General features: G+C 38.0%; 2 protein-coding genes across 2 annotated transcripts; both read right to left on the reverse strand.

Annotated features, from left to right (window-relative positions):
• Positions 1-5384: 5384 nt before the first annotated feature.
• On the reverse strand, positions 5385-6446 carry gja2 (gap junction protein, alpha 2). Its single transcript, XM_042431391.1, has one exon. It carries the CDS (start codon positions 6444-6446, stop codon positions 5385-5387), a length of 1062 nt encoding a protein of 353 aa, XP_042287325.1.
• Positions 6447-11745: 5299 nt separating this feature from the next.
• Positions 11746-14164, reverse strand: LOC121910421 (gap junction beta-1 protein-like). Its single transcript, XM_042431645.1, has 2 exons — positions 14065-14164; positions 11746-12482 (listed from the first exon to the last, which is right to left on the reverse strand). The coding sequence occupies exons 1-2, from the start codon at positions 14090-14092 to the stop codon at positions 11746-11748; spliced, it is 765 nt and encodes a 254-aa protein (XP_042287579.1). The 5' UTR covers positions 14093-14164.
• Between the last annotated feature and the right edge of the window lie 3285 nt (positions 14165-17449).

The raw sequence follows: 17449 nt of genomic DNA on the forward strand, positions 1-17449 counted from the left end.
GTTTAAAAGCTTCCAGTCTGAAATGTATTCTGTAGTGTAGTTTTTGGGTTAATAGATATAGATTGTTGAAATGAGTTGTAGATACTCATCGAAAATAAGCATTTTGCAAACAGTCGTTACCCATTAGAAATGAAAATACACATCTGTCACTGTTTACATGACTAATGTAAAAGAAAAAACAAAATACACGTACACCTCATTCATCTTCAATAAATCCAAAGCTCCATCAGTGACTTCAAGCCATAGAGTTTCAACAGGAGGGGTCATCTTGGGGCTCCAGGATCTGAGTATCTGATCATCCTGCAGCCTTTCAAAACAGCAACTCTGTTTCTATCATTTCATACAATCATATCTGACCATGGTCTGACTATTTCAATATGACTGTTCCTCTGCAGTTTCACGCTGCATTTGTAACGTCTCCAAACTTCACAAAACGATTATGAAATGCAAACTACAATGTCTTATCAAAGTATGTGTTGTAATCTTTTTGTGAGGGGTTTTCATTTCAGTTTATTGCATGTTTTGTCTATTTCTGATTATTTGATAATATCTTAAATATTATTAAGAGATATTAAGGAAGAAATATAGAGTGGTTGAGACAACACAAACCTTTTGATGCCCAATAAATCCTATCTGTGTTTCTTCAGGCTTTGGTTCTGGAAAATTGCTCTAATGATGAGTTTTTTTTTTAGCTTGAAATAGTTTGTGGTTTCCCCATGCCAGGGAAATGCATTAAAGGAGAACAGAGGAAGGAAAATCGGAAGCTTGGAAATCTTCATCCCCCTGGCATGCTGTCAGTTCTGCCATTAAGCATCAGAGTGTATACAGTAGGCATGGATAATGTTTCAGCTGCAGCATTAGTATATGCTTAATCGAGTCCTTTATATGTGCAATTGTAGTCTACAGCCTCCATAGTCTGTAGCTTTTGATGAAACACTTGTTTTGCTAAATATGTGAAGCACAGATGTTTCTGTTTACCTGCTTGATTTGGATTTTTTTTTAATTCCCATAAAAATGTACCGGAATAAAGAGTGATAATTATATAAATAATAAGGTTTGTGTCATACTTGTGAACGTCATCAAACATCATCTCTTCATATAGTTAAACTAGTGATTCATGAATATAAATATGACTCAAGACATGTTAACTGGAGCTTGTTCATTTGTGTTTTAAAGGTCATAAACTGGGTTCAGCTATATATACCTTCTCATATGGGGGTAATTCTGTAGGACTTTCATAGTATAATAAATATAGTCATGTATTTTATCTGTATTTTAAAGTCATAAAAATCTTTGTGTTGCTGCTCACGTTTTTCCTCAATACCGGAAATTATGTATGTTCAGTATCACACTGTTCATATTCCTACCCTTCATAGTATCTCATTATTAGTCTCTATGCCCTATTTCTGAACCACAAATCTATTTTTCATTCATATATACTTTATCAGTCATTCATAAATGGGTGATCAATCCTTAATTAAGCTTTCAGAGAGCAGAGAATATTCTTCAGATTTCACACTCTTTGTTTATGGAGAAAAAGACATTTACAATCACACTATGTTATGGTCTTATGTCACATTAAACAGGATAACATAACAGCCATAATGATTTAAATGAATGTTATTGAAAATACAAGTATGAACAGTATGTAAGGGTTAATATCTCTGATGAAAAGGTGGACCAGGCAGCTATGACTCAATATATGTTTATTGTATCAATCACAGTGGTAAGCAGATTCCAAACCCACAGGTCTGGAAATGATTTGCCCCCTCACAACAGTTGACTCCCCTGCCAACAAACAAACAATAAATATCTACAGTCTCTGGCATGTTTCCTGCCCAGACCCAGGCCCATAAACGCCTTGAGGGTGTCATATGGTGCCCCAACCTACAGTAAGTAATGGAAAATACCCACATTAGGCTATAATGGTTATGTTATAATGTATTTGTGAGGAAAATGGCAGTCTCATAACATTTAAAAACATTAACCCTGCTTGGGGAATAAAGATGAACACTAAACTACACTGACTTTACTCTCTTGCTTTCTGGCTTGCCACATTTACATGGGAGCACGATGCCAATGAACACCTTCAAATTAGCATTCGAAATCTGCTTTTGCAAACCTGAAATTGAAATTCTTTCAGTCCACATGGTAATGATGTGTAGAGCATGTAAAACTAAATGAATTAGGGTTAGGGTTAAGGTTAGGGTTAGTGCAATCATGTACTAAGGGCCAATTTTTGATACAAATGGAAGCACAACTCTTGTTTCTTTCTTATCCTACAGGTCACTCTTCTCCATTAAGTATGTCATATTTTGACCCTTGGGGCAGCCTTTATAATGAACACTTACTGTTGCGGCACTCTGGCAACACAGTAGCGACAAAAATAGCTTCTTAGTGGGATGACAAAAACGGCATCATACATGTAGGCCAGCAGTAAATCATCATTAACAGTGAAATGCCCCCACGTTCTTAAAGTATGCACTCTGTCTGATTTACGGGCGACAGTGTGACTGTGTGACGGATGGTCTCTGCGTATTACTCATACTATTCTTGCTCAGAGATTTGGTTGCATATGGTTGTAACCTAGAGTTCGTAACCTCCACCCCCTCATCACCTGTCTTTCTGTCAAGGCTGCTTTGAAAGATTGAGAGTCTCATCTTGGTTCAGAATATTAATGAAAGTCAATGGACCTAAAATATTTCTCCTTAATTCTCACAAGCTAATTTATAAACAGTTCCACCTGATTAGACTAGCCTACCACCGCTATGGATCAGATTTTAAATCATACATGCCACTCAATTAATGGAAACTAATGTAAAGAGTCCTCATCAAATATGAAGATAGACTTGTATTTGTAAGAACATCAAACTGTATTATTTAAAAATGTAAAACTAAAATGAGCTTAAATAAGATAAACTATACGCTTCATCACACACAGGAAACACGTATTTACAGTGTTTGACTGAATGAATGAAACTATTTCAGATGTTAATTCTGCTGCAGGGCAGAGAACAGATGATGCATGTTTAATGACTGTCTGCTATTTGCTTGTTCAGATGGCATCAGTTTCACATATTTGCTCTGCCTCATGATTAGTCTTTATTCTTCGTTGGGCAGATGGATCCATTGGATACAGCTCGCTGTTACAACAACTTGTTGTTGTTGCTGACGGAGGATAAGAAAGTTTTGGTCCCCTACCCCCCATTTCAACCACAATGCTCCTCCAAGTGTGCACGACAGCTATTTATAGCAGCAGTGAGGAAGCCTTTGAAGCATAGCTCTCACCAGTGTATGATGGTATGTGCTTTGGAAATGGGTCCATCCACACCACACTCAGTCTGTGCAGCTGGTGGAAACCAAGCAGTTAACATGGCAACTTTAGGCAAAAAATAGCAGGGCTGCATTGAAGCACTGGGCAATCCTGTATTTATCCAGTAGTTCCTCAGACCCTGTATTTACTACAGTGTAATTAACTACATACATGTACTTAAACATTTTCTGTGTAGACATCATTGAAGGTTGATGTTGTTTGAGCAGTTTAATTAAACATGAATGATAAAAAATTAATGTTTTTTACAGGTCTTTTAAAAAACAAATTGATCCATTCTGTACAATACTTGGAGTTGGTTCCCTGCCCGAAGAATGGCCACCGACTTCCATCCAATCAGGTGAGAGTATAGGATTTGATGCTGTTTTTGGCCAATCAGAATCCAGATTTGGACTTTTCTGCCTGTGGGGAACTAAACCTTTTACTAAGTGTTTATTGGATCCTTTATTTGTGAATAGTTTCAGTGAATAAATCTCAACTCTATTCTAGTAGCTCATAATGTTGATAGCTAAATACTGTTAAACTGTATTTAACAGTTTCAAGTCAAAGTAATCAGCTTTCTTTTCATGTCTGATATGTGGTTATATGTGTAGAACTGATTCAGAGGTGAATGTAAAGCCTTTTCTCATGTTTACGTCCAGTTGTTTAAGTTGTGGCCAGCAGCATTTTGCCTGTCTAATGCAAACCAAACTGATACAGCATCTAAATACTTGAAATCTAACTGTGACACATTAATTTCACTCTTGTTGCCGTGTTAAACACTAAAACATCAGTTGTCTCATGAGAGATTTATGTGAATGCCAACAGTCTGGCTCTGGAACTGTGACATTTGCTGAACTGCGGGATGGATACTACATTTTTATGTCTGTAGTGTTATTTACATCAAACCATTCTCAACTTGCCTCCAGCAGTGAATATGTTAAGAGAAAGCTGCATGTGACCGGACGTGAGCATATCTGTGACATTTTTATGACAGGTGAGAGAAATGGATATGGAAATGATTATTTTTAGCCTGTTGATGCTCACAGTAGATCTGATATGTGAATTACAACAGGAATATTGACAGGACAATACTTTGGTGTACATCAGTTTAATCAAATTTCACAGTCACAAATAAGTAGATGTTCTTCTATGTCAGCAAATCTACCTTTTGTAGAAAATCTGAATGAACACATTTTTATCAGTTGACATTTTTTGCCAATATTTGATCGATAAAAGAAATGTTTAATGGCCAAAACATCTCACACATTAAACTGCAGTAAAGAATTAATTATTTGTCACACATTTGCAGGAGTCTGTTGCTTTTGGTTTGGTATCTTTTCGTGTATTTCACAGTTTTAGTTTGAATAAATTGATTGTAAACAGAAAATCTGAACCTTCATTACCCGCAAAAATGGAAGTTCATTAATGACAAAACCATTGAGCGAGTGCAAAACAAATCTGAGCATTAACTATATCTGCAAGTAAACATTTTAGAAAATGTCAGAGGAGATTTGTAAAGACAAAACATTTTTTGAGAGCATAGTTGATGTTTTGATACCATGAAAGGAATTAAGACTTAAATTGTGATTTGAATGAGCGGTGGAGCTTTGTGTGCTTATTATCCTCAAAGTTTTATTCTTCAAACACAACTCAAACTCATAGTGAAAGAATAGAGAAATGTATTCAAGTATCACCTTGTTAAATCCTGCCTTTTAAGGACGTCAGGCTACTTGCTCTCTCAGATCTGCCTAAAACTTATGACCCTATGAGCCATTTATAGGTATGTATTGCTAAAGCCCGTTGGTAATGACCTCTCATATTAAGAAGTTCTGTGATTTGGAGAAAACAGTGAGAGCAGATTGCAAAAATCCCAATTTTGCACTTTGTCTTATGTTTATACATCTGTCACTGTGAGCTCTTTAATCTTGACAAATTGATCACAGCTTTAATCTGTTTTGTCTTCATGCAATAGTTTTGTCCCCACTAATCTTCCATACTCATTCTAATATTTTCATAACCCAATGCACCTCTCATGTTGTTCCTGAGTCTTGGATAAAACCACAGAAAGTCCCTAGACCTTCAGATCATCTAGCCTACTCTTGTTATTGCTATGCTTGCTTGACTGACTGTTTCGGCGCTGGCTCTCAACGGGCACCTCAAAGACAGGACTAGAGGTTTTGACATCATCTCCCTCTGCTCTACCTTTCCTCTCTGCAGCCATATTGTCTCTGTTCTGCTTGTAAACCACTTTGCTGTTGTAGGGGCTGTAAGGTGAGTTTGGCTCTGCCATGCTGTACTTTGAATCTGCAGGGAAAGGTTCAGGCACTGCGTGATGACCAGGAAAGTAGTTATAGTTTGGGACATAGGGCATGACGGCCTCACTAAGGGCTTTGCGAGCCTCTTTTTCAGCTTGTGATCGTCTGTAGCGTAGGCCCTGGTGGCATTTCTTGAAACCTAGATGATAAATTTCCACCAGGTTGAGCAGCAGTGAGATGCAGGCCACTGCCAGCATGAAGAGGATGAAGACTGTCTTCTCGGTGGGTCGGGAGATGTAGCAGTTCACCACGTTAGGGCAAGGCCAGCGGTCGCAGGTGTACATTGGCTTGAGCTCAAAACCATACAGGAAGTACTGAGCTACAATGAAGCCCACTTCAAACAGGGTCTTGAAAATAATGTTGAAGACGTAGGTTCGCAGCAGGGTGCCTTTCAAACGCACGTGGCCCTGGGTATCTTTCACTGAGGCCTTCTTGGTCTTGTTGCCAAGTAACTGCTGCTGCTTTTCATTCTGGATGGCGAGGTCCTTCTCTTTCTCTTTCTCCTTTTCCTCCATGCGGACCAGATGAAGGATGTGGCCCAAATAAATGAGAGTGGGCGTGGAGACAAAGATGATCTGCATCACCCAGAAGCGGATGTGAGAAATTGGGAAGGTCTTGTCATAGCAGACGTTCTGACAACCGGGCTGCTTGGTGTCACATGTGAAGCCGGACTGCTCGTCGCCCCACACCTTCTCAGCAGCGGTTCCCAGCACCAGGATGCGGAAGATGAACAGCACTGTCAGCCACACTTTGCCCACAACGGTGGAGTGTTCCTGGGCGCTCTCCAGCAGCTTCCCCAACAAGTTCCAGTCCCCCATACTGGCTCAGAAAATATACTCTCAGCTTTATCGACAAAACCAGGAGAGACGCCTGTAAGGACATGGAGAGATGTAAAATGTTAGGACTAGTCTAGCCATTTAAACTAAAGACTTGGTACACTATGTCCTGAAGCTACAGCTTACAGCAGTAAGTAACTAAGCACATTTATATAAGTACAGTACCTACTAGGGATGTGCAGCGGGCCCAGTATTTGTATTTGCATCTGTATTTGTTGAGGCAGCAAAATTATTTGTATTTGTATTCGTATTTGTATTCGAATAAAAGTGGAAAGAGGCTTAAAAATCTTGTTTTTGTTTTTATTATGCTTTTAATTTTAGAAAATTAAAGTGTTACAATAAGTGTTCATGAATAAACTACCTTATGAAGGAGGTCCCCACACAGGGTCTCAAACTGGAGTCTCCCAGATCATAGACGACTGCGCTGATAACATAGCTAAAACTTTATTCATTGCCTCATTGCAGACAGACCTCTACCTATTTATACACCCATAACACAGAGACAGCACACCATGTAACGTGTAGGGAAGAACTTCAACCTACAACCTAACTTTGTGGAAAAGAGAAGGGGAACGACAGCTTTATCTCTGGGAAACACCCCCAGCTCTGGGAGTGATGTCCAAATTAGGAAATGTGCGTCATGTAGCAGGTGGATGTGACTCCCCTCATTGAGATCTGCTGATAGACGTAACAGTGGAGCAGAGGAGAGAGACTGAGATAGTAATGTAACTGACCTGTGCGCTGGTATATGTTTTTTTTTCTTCCCGAAAACAAATATTTTTTTAAAATATTTGCATGAAACAAATATTTGTAAAAAACCCACTATTTGTGCTTTGCTGAATAACTTATTTGTATTCGGGCATACCCCTAGTACCGACATACAATTTTGAGGTACTTGCAGGAGTATTTTCATTTGAGGCTACTTTATACTTTTACATCACTACATTTTACTGGGAAATATTGTAATTTTTGCTCCACTGTGTTAATTTAACAGCTGATTAATATGTTACCTATAAAATATACTATCAACTTATAAAATATGAAGCTTTGGTATGAATTAAAATAACCAACAATATATGAAACAGTTAGGAATTAGCCCCCCTTTGACCAGCTGCAATGATAAAGTACCGCTTACACATGAATCCATTAATAATAATTATCCAATAATAAAATAATATAACAGTGACATGGGTCATTCTAGATGATTATCATATTCTTCATTTGACATTTTGTTGCCAATATTGTTGTACTTTTACCTGTAAACTTTTGAATACTAGACTTTTACTTGTAATGGAGTATCTTTATAGTGTGGTATTGCTAATTTTACATAAATAAATTATGTAAATATGTCTGCATGTATAGGCAAATTATAAAGGATAAATATATCTTTTATAATTATATTTGCTCTCTTTCCCTTTCTTTTTGCTCTTATTCTGCAGCAGGTCTGTTGAATGTGACCTTTGTTTCCCCAAATATGTGGAAACCATGAAGAAAATTTGATCTGTCTGTTAATAATTTTAAATGTGTTAATAATCAATCTGATTCATATGAAAAATCATTTAAACTGACAATTTGTGCATGTATATTCAAATCATATTGAATCCAATAAGCAGATTAGTTGCTGTGCGTTTCACTCATGGAAACCCTTGCATGACAGCTCACAACCAGGGCTGCTGTACTTCCAGAAAGCTGTTTGTATTCATAAATCTTGTGTTCTATCCAGTGATATCTGATAAAATGGGCCAAGACACAGCTGACTGTGTGTGAGAGGAAGCCCTGGAGCAGGCTGGGGAAACTCTTTGCCTCGCCATAGATCTTGTGACACAGTACCCAGCAGTCCTCCCCAACTCCAGATTTAGGTTTCTAGTTTAGATTTCAGACCCTACTGGTTACAACGTAAAGAATATTAACTTTAAAAATAGTTGTGGTTGTCCTTTAGAAAAAGGGATCACCAAGGAGAAGTCAACAGAATCTGAATCTGACCACCTGTTTGAAATACATAACGTATGTCATCCAAGAATTGAAGGATCTTCAAACACTTTTCACACAGTTGTAATTGTAATAATAAAGTAAATAAAAAGTAATAATTAATAATAATTGTACTTAAAACTGTGCCTGGATTTCATTCATACATTTAGTTAGATACTATATAAAAGATATTGTAGTTAACCAAATCACAACCTCAGTATGTTTTCTGATTATTAGGTAAGATATCCAAAATAATTATCTTGGGTATCCTTATTAGGAAGGACATACCTGATAATGTTCATTTCCTGCAGCAATGCGGATCCAGAGTCACTTGGTGACCGAGCCTCTTCAGTTCACAGTGAGACCATGTTCTTCTGAACCACTGAGGAAACTGCAGCGCCAAGATAAACTTCTCGCAGATAGTTTTCACTGGGGGGGTCTATGATCCCGCCTGCTGCCCTCCCACTCTGACCTGATCAATGCCCAGTGTTCTACAAGACGAAAACATCCCAGCCTATTGAAAATGATTAAAAACCTTTCTTAAGAGATGTTTTTGTTCAGCTGAGTGGCCACTGAAGAGTCCAGTGAGAATGCAGGTTAGTTTGTCTTACGTGACAGTGTGCTCTAAATATAATTCATGGTGAAGTGAGTGGCTTTGTTGTCAGTCTAGTGGTGATCTGGACTTTGGCGAGCTGACCCTTGACTGTAGACAATGTAGAGCCTTCCTTCAGTGCTGCAGTGAACTTGTTGGATGACTGATGAGCTTTATGCATTGTGGTAAAACATCATACAGGGAGACATATACAAACATAATGCTGTTCTTTAGACTGCATCATCTGAAGGTACTTTATGCTTTGTGTCAACTCAAAGTTTAGCTAAATGCTTCATTTACAGCAACATGTTGCTCTGGTGGAGACCAAACAACAATGGTGAAAAGAAAGTAACTACATTTACACAAGTATTGTACTCATGAGGTACTTTTCATGTACTTTACTTGAGTATTTCCACTTTCTGCTTCTTTACTTAAACTCTATTACATTTCAGATGGAAATATCACACCACTACATTTATTTGATCAGCTGTAATACTGTATAATTGTGTTGTTACAGATTACGTTGTCTCAAAGTGTATAAAATAGATAAAATTAGGTCGACCTTTACCAGCGACATTACCACAACAGATACTGCTTACATGTGAATGCATCAGTAACAATAATTCCTATAATATATTATAGTATATATTATAGTATTTGGCTCTACACAACGAGTACTTCTACTTTTTATGCTTCAGTACATTTTACTACTTCTGTTTTAGTACATTCAGTACATTTTACTACTTCTGTTTTAGTACATTCAGTACATTTTACTACTTCTGTTTTAGTACATTCAGTACATTTTACTACTTCTGTTTTAGTACATTCAGTACATTTTTTAATGCATTTTACTTGTAATTTATTGTTTTTAAGTTTTAATTTTGCTACTTTTAGTTAAGTAAATTATCTTAATATTTCCAATATTTCATAATTGCCACAGATCATGGTATCAATTGATCAGTGACAGCTTTTTCCTTGATATCTACCATACATATCATCATACAAGATGATTGGTGAAAAAGTTGAGAAGTGTTGTAGCTGACTGCCCTCACAACTCAGTAATCGATAACTTTTTTTAATGTAAAAGATTAAAATCAAAGTCCACATGATGACCTTTCACAGAGAAACCTTTTCAACCTTTTCAACAAAATGTGTCTGAGTGGGACTAACACAAAGTGTGCTCACACACAGTCACCTGTAAAAACTAATCACAGGCAGGAATAACAGATTGGAGGAATTAGTTTTTGGTACAGTGGTGCCAATTTGTTTCACTTCAACCTGAACTCTATAGATGGTGTGTGTTGACGCGTTCCATAAAAAGAGAAATGCCCTCATGCTCGGTCACGGCAGGTCCAGCTGTCTGCGGGGTCAACCATTGTCACCCGCACACTGACCCCCTTACAAGGCGAGGCTATTGATAACCCAAAACTCTGCACTCTGGCCTTCAGAAGGAGAACTTAATCAGCCTGAGACGTTTCCTCACAGGTGGCAACACGGCTCCGAGGATCTCACAGCTAAAGATGGCGATGGTGACACTAAATGTGTGATGAAGCTTCTTTCATGTTTTGTTTTTTTCTCCCAGTCACACTGCTGACAGCGGAGAAGAATCACAGAAAGCGGCACCGCTGTGACTCTGGTGATTTATGGTATTACATGAACTTATTCCACATCAGGAAATCCTACAAAAATACACTTAAACAATTTCAGCCCATTGTATGTTGAAACAAATCCAAATGTCATATTGGACAATTTAAAGTTATATGATTCCCCTAGAAAGGACAGATATTTCACATGAATCACTTCAACATGTACTGTATGATCCTTTCACAGTTAAATATTTTATAAAATCACACAATTACACAAACTCATGTGGATTTTATTCTGCTGTGTATTGACAATATATAAACATCCAGCTTCAAAATGAATGCATTTTTACATAACATGTTTAGCAATCAGTAGTAAACTTAAATTCAAGTTTTTTTCTGTGGTGGGTTAATGCTTCGTATATATCTAGAGGGAATGTTAAACCACAATCTGTATGAAAAAACATTGTATGATTTAATATTTATGCATTGCACCATGACCTGTGTGTTTAGTATTACATCTCACTAATAACAGTTAAAGACATCAATCATTTCACTCCATTAGATTCGATTCATGGTGGAAAAAAGGCAAAAGCATGACGCTTGTGATCATATGTGATGTAAATAATAAAATATTATAAATCAAAATATTACTACATTGTAGTTTCAGCACTTTTCTGACACAATCTGATGATTTTTACCTTGGACAAATAACATGTGACAAGAAGTCACATTTCTTGATTCAACATTTTCGTTTCAGCACCTTCATCAAAATACATGAAAATTAAAGCTTATAATGTGGTCAGTTGGAATATTGCTCCATAAATGTTACTTAATTGAAATTTATTTGGTCCAAACATCAAGTTATTATATCATGTCAGTGTTTCTGTATACAGGTTTTTGGTAACTTATTAATAGATACTGTATTTCTTGTGTGAATGTTTTGAAGTATCACCTAAAGTCTGGTGAGAACTCTTGGTGTATTGCACGTTTGTGTTCAACTGAATGCCACCATCATCATACTATGATGTACAGTACCTACCTATGATGTGCACCTTCCTCACAAGTGAAATAGCTGTTACCTGGATCTAAGGTCACTTGTATGTCCCTTTATGTAGGTATGAAACCTATCGATCTGTTAGTACGAGCAAAGCTTTTGTTGGATCCAAGCCCCCATAGTCGAGTCTCCAGCATTGTGCAAATGCTTGCTGCAGGCCTTCCCAACCAAGAAGACCACCTCTGCGATGTTGAGCAGAATACAAACCCCCGACACAGCCAGCATAAACACGGTGAAGACGGTCTTCTCTGTGGGTCTCGACACGAAGCAGTCCACTGTGTTGGGACAGGGGTACGAGTCACACTTGACCAGTCGGATCATCTTGTAACCAGGGTAGATCATGTAAAACACATACATGAAGGTGACCTCAAAGACAATGCGGAACAACAGGCTGATGACGTACGTCCACCAGAGAGCCCCCGTGATTTTCATCTTCTGGGTCTTTATCTGCTCCAGGTCTTTGGGGTTGGTCCGGCCTGACAGTTTGTAAAGCCTCTTGTCGACGTGGCGACGGTGGGCTACATGCATGGCAACCAACAGAGCAGGAGTGGAGACCAGGATGAGCTGGAGTGCCCAGAGGCGGATGTGGGAGATGGGGAAGAAGTGGTCGTAGCAGACACTGTTGCAGCCCGGCTGTTGGGTGTTGCAGGTGAAGCCAGACTTCTCATCGCCCCACACGCTCTCTGCTGCCACTACCAGAACCAGGATGCGGAAAATGAACAGGACAGAGAGCCAGATGCGACCGATGCCTGTGGAGTGTCTGTTCACGCCACTGATAACAGCATAAAATGATGCCCAGTTCATCTTTGGTTCCGGGTCTGATAGAGAAAGTACAAAAGCCACAAATCAAAGGGTCAACACCTGAGAAAATACTGTGCTGAATATTATTTTCTCTTTTTGTGATTTAAGTTTTTCCAGTTCACAAAGAACATAATGCAACACAACATGAATATAAAAAGATGGGTCACATTCTCAAAATAAAAATAGGAATATTAATTTCCTATCATGTTTCTTTCTTTATATACAGTAAAATAAAAAAATGAGAAAAATGAGATCTTCAAAAGAGGCAATATCCACCATTCATTTTAACTATTCAGCAAAATCCTGCTTTGTGTGACTCTTCCAGTTGTATAAAACAAAAGTTGAAGCACCAATAAAGCCTGTTAATGCCAGTCCAAGAGATCTGTGTCCTAAAAAACACAACTGGGAGGATTCTGGCAGCGGTTTACACAACAAGTCTCCAATTACTCGTTTCCAAAAACAAAAAAACAAAAAAGACTCCCAAAAAAACATTAAATGAAGCAACCTACTTCATTTTTACTCTTCCAGCTGTGATGATCACTGATGAGTCCCATTTTTAAAAGTTTAACTGATGCACAATAATACCTGTGTGTAACTTTGTAGTCTGTAAATTTGCCCGCTGTGTCTCTAACTGACAGCGCGGCATTAACCACCATGCGTTTCGTGGCATCCTCTCCTATAATTAAGTTAAGGTTAAATTAAATTTTAAAATAAAAATGAAAACAATTCATTTAACTTTTAAACTAATTAAAATAATAAAATAAAAAATAAAATGATTAAATTTTCATATTTACCATACAGAGTATTTTCCAAACTTTTGTAAAAGATTGAGGCTGAGGAGCTTGGTTCCTTGTTTAGATTCCTCCAAAACTCACTTTTGTTGAAAATTGTTTGCTCTATACAAATCACTAACAAATATTACTTTCTTATATGGATTAAAAATTAAGAATATTCTCTCACTTGAAGTGTGGAAAAAATCACTACATATATCTGTAGTTACAATAAAGTAGTGCTATAGTTTGGTTTATACCTTTGTCTCGTGCTGGTACTTAAACAGACTACATTCACAGTATTGCTGAAGCACCAAGTTACTGCCGCCTCATATCAAAGAGGCTGCAGGTTCAGTTCTTGAACCTCTGTGGTCCATCTATCCAGTGGTGACCAGAGAATGATGGGAAACTATTATAAATATTTATATTGTAAAAGAAGCTACAACTATTTTCAAATATTCTGAAAGAAACTTACAATCACAACTTCAGTGCAATGTTAGTACTTGTGGTACTTGTAATCCACATAATACTGTACCTTTAGAAACTAAAAGCTGAGACAATTTAGTCCCAGTAGCTAATAAATTACACTCAGAGGTGAACTTAAGGTAGAGCACTTTGTGTGATTTTAAATTGATGAATTGATTGATTCAATTAATGAATTGATGTAAATTTAATTGTCTTTTTCCCATCAAATTAGGTTTTCCAAGTCCAGAATTTTTATTAAGTTTAAAAGGTATCCAAAGTGTTTTATCTCCTTTGTTCTGATCATCATTGATTGTCCTGTTTCTCCAGTGCATGTCCAGTCTGGTATAAATGTCAGAGTTGTTACCGGGCTCAGCAGGAGGTGTAAGAGGCATATGAGGCAGCGTAGAGGACAATGTTGACCCGCTGGTTTGGCATGGATGTGAATCCAGAGAAGAAGGAAGCCTCTCTGCCCCCCTCTGTGGTTGGCAGGCCACTTAAGAGTGCAACACTGAGGTCTGGCACCACACGTCATGTGACATGCTTTCACCAGCCGCCATAGTGTAGCATGCAAAGTGGGCATCTACGCCCAACATAACGGTGTCTGTAATACTCCCTGATTCTTGGCAGGAAAATGTTTTGTGCACCGAAAGTGTCTCCATTTGCAGTAGAGAAGGATGTATAATGATTGAGAGAATAAGAACAGTCTAATATCTCTACTTTGTGACCAGCTGTATAGTTATAGATGAATATAACTGAAGCACAGCAAAATAAATACTGTTTTGTTTGATATTCAACCTAGGAAAGGCAATATCTTTTAGATGAGATTTCTAGAAAAACAGATTTCCTGGAGAGTCACAGACTATTCTATTTCTTATGAAGTCTGTAAAGTAAATCACAGACTTCCTATAAGCACATTTAGACCAGTTGAAGACTCTGAAAACCAACTCCGTCACTTCCCCTGCTAGATGATCTGCTAACAGACTGAGAAACAAAATGATCTTACCTTCAGCTGCAGTTTAGAGTAAAGCACATCCAGAAACATTTACGCCGACATTATCAGACTTTTTTTTTCAATCTGTGAATGTGAACAAGAGTATCAGAGCACCATGACTTTGCATTGCTAATGGTTTCTCTCACACTAGCCACTGCCCTGCACTGGAGAGGTCATATGCTTCTGTCCGCAGCATTTGCATACAATAGCTCCATTTACAGACACCAAACAAACAGCTTCAGAGTTCAGATCAAACGTTTTAATTTCTGCCCAGCTGAGGAATCTGTGTGGGGGACTGCAGGCTGTCCTCTCGTCCTTATTGTGCTGTGTTCTGCAGAGGAAGTGGAGGACGTTTTTGACGCAATCTGGAGTAAAACATAAAGGTCTATAACAAAGAATGACCCATAAGATCTAAAGATAAGAGGACAAACGTTTATTATAATAATCAGTCTCTCATCTGTTTTTTCCGCTCAGCTTTTACATCCACATTGTTGCTGCCCGCCCGATATTTAACCACTGATTAATCCAGTGAATGATTCTGCTGAGCACATCCCTCCCTCACTCTATGGGACCAAGCACAGTTTGACGTACTTCTTCTAAGTGGGATTAATTTCTTGTTTTCTAGACTGAATAACTTCTACTGCTCACTGTGTTCAAGTGCTTCTACATAAACTCCACTTCACTTTTAGATTAAAATCTACAGAGTGGATGAATGTCATTGCGCCTTGCAGAATGTCAACAGAAGAAAAAGGTCACTCTCATACACATAAACTGCACAATCTGAGTTCAGTCTCCGAGCTGTGAATAATTCATCAGCAATGCTGTACTATTTACTACTTGTATTTTAATCACCAGTTTGATTAAATCGTCAAATATCAGCATAAATATCAATGTTTCTATTCGTCTCTCACTTTCTCTTTCTCAGTTTCCTTTTATCAATCATGTTGCAGGGACAACACGATTAATAAACACAACATGAATCTAAATATTAGAGTTAAAATTTAGTTAATGTTAATATTAGGATACGTGTTCAGGGAAGTAATGGAAATCAATCCTAAGTGTGTTAGTGTGTATAATGTTGCTTTATGGCACACTGTAAACAACCATCTGCACTGTTTGATGCATTCTGAGCGTGTAGCGGCTCAACTTTAAATGCAGGATGTTTAAGTCAGAGGTGAGGTGCAAAAAAAAACAACAGATGTTTATTTCACCAATTACAAACACATTCTTAAATGTCAGACATGGTTCTCAATACAAATACTTTGGACCACAGGCAGTATGTAAATAATAGAAATTGGCCTTAGATAGCCTGCCACTGTCACTGACCTCGACCAACACCACAGTATAGGGGGACACAATAATGAAAACATCATTCATCATGCTTAAGTAACCAAACTACTCAAACTAAGTGTGTTTTCCTTCACAGTAGCAGCTGAGAGGCAACTACAATGTCATCAATCTTAAGAAAAAACATTCAACCCCACAACTTTGTGAATTATTTCCTGTATCATGTTAATTCATCCAAATGTATATGGTGCCAATCTGTCATGTGCTTCAAATCAATCTAAACAATCTATGCAATGTGCTACAAACAGTACTAAGGACCTTCACTGATGCACATATTTTGAATGGCTGTGAGGGATCTGTACTGCACGTCATGACTTTACTGTTGATTTAATTGCTGCTGTTGTCAGATGGGTGTTCCCAAGACATGTAATTATGTACAAACATTCCTGTGTGATCCCAGCAAGATTTGATATCTCTCATAACCTGTTCTGTAACATATCTAGCACTCCTAATGTTGTTTTTGTGATTGAAGGCTGAAAAGAAACTTTAATCCTAGTGATGAGCTGTGTTTTTGACCTGTATGTGCATGAAGCTTCTTCTGTATCAGTCCCTGATTGCAAAAGTCGGTGAGCTACGTGAATATAAGTGATAGTGATCTTTGGCAGGCCCTGGGCATGTTTGACTGACTGACTGAAATTTGTGCACTTGTAATGTAGTTGGTGGATTCAAATACATAATTTAAAATTATGTGTGTGTGTGTGTGTGTGTGTCTCTGTGTGTTTTTTGCAGGACAATCCTCTCTTGGTTCAGTTCAGTCTGAAGGATGACATCTGGAGGTCATTATCAGTTATTGCAGCATATCAGAAATTACTGCTTTGCAGAGGTGAAACTACAGTGAATTCAGTTTTCTAGTGAGAGTGAAAGTACTTGAATGTCTGCCTGAAACGTTGTATTTTTTACACCTCCAATAGTCTCACCAGTAAATTTCAGTTTTATATGTCATAGTTTTAGATTAATGTCTGCATCATACAGGTCTAGATGTCTTGCAGGATTACTGTAGTTGTGCATTGTGAGCTAAGTTTGGTGAGGCTGCCTGTGCAACAAGGACAGGTCATATTGTGGTACATAATCTTGATCGCAGGAACACACCCAGTCACATGCAGGTGTGAGCTGTCTCACTGTGCAATAATCACATGATTCTCGTGATATGTTCATGAGTCTACACGTAACACGTCCATGCAGGTGTGTCTGTATTGTGAGCTGCTTTGAATTTAAAATGATTTGTCTCCAACACACGATGCTACAGTATGTTGTAATATGTTATTTATGCACGGAAGTTTTGCTGAGCGTTGTTCTCCTTTTCAGAAATGTGGTGTTCACTTTCACTCAGTTACAACCACAGCCTGACTGAATGAAACTAATTGAAACTGGAGCAATTGAGGGTTGAAAGGGCACCTCATTTATCAAGCCT

Source organism: Thunnus maccoyii, chromosome 13, assembly GCF_910596095.1.
Source record: "Thunnus maccoyii chromosome 13, fThuMac1.1, whole genome shotgun sequence".
Classification (NCBI taxonomy): domain Eukaryota; kingdom Metazoa; phylum Chordata; class Actinopteri; order Scombriformes; family Scombridae; genus Thunnus; species Thunnus maccoyii.

Excerpts from the sequence above, each read along its gene's own strand:
- LOC121910421 (XM_042431645.1), bottom strand. The coding sequence starts at position 14,092 with ATGCCTCTTACACCTCCTGCTGAGCCCG. Across the intron at positions 12,483-14,064 it reads TACACCTCCTGCTGAGCCCG|ACCCGGAACCAAAGATGAAC; the intron begins GTAACAACTCTG and ends TTTCTCTATCAG.
- gja2 (XM_042431391.1), bottom strand. The coding sequence starts at position 6,446 with ATGGGGGACTGGAACTTGTTGGGGAAGCTGCTGGAGAGCGCCCAGGAA.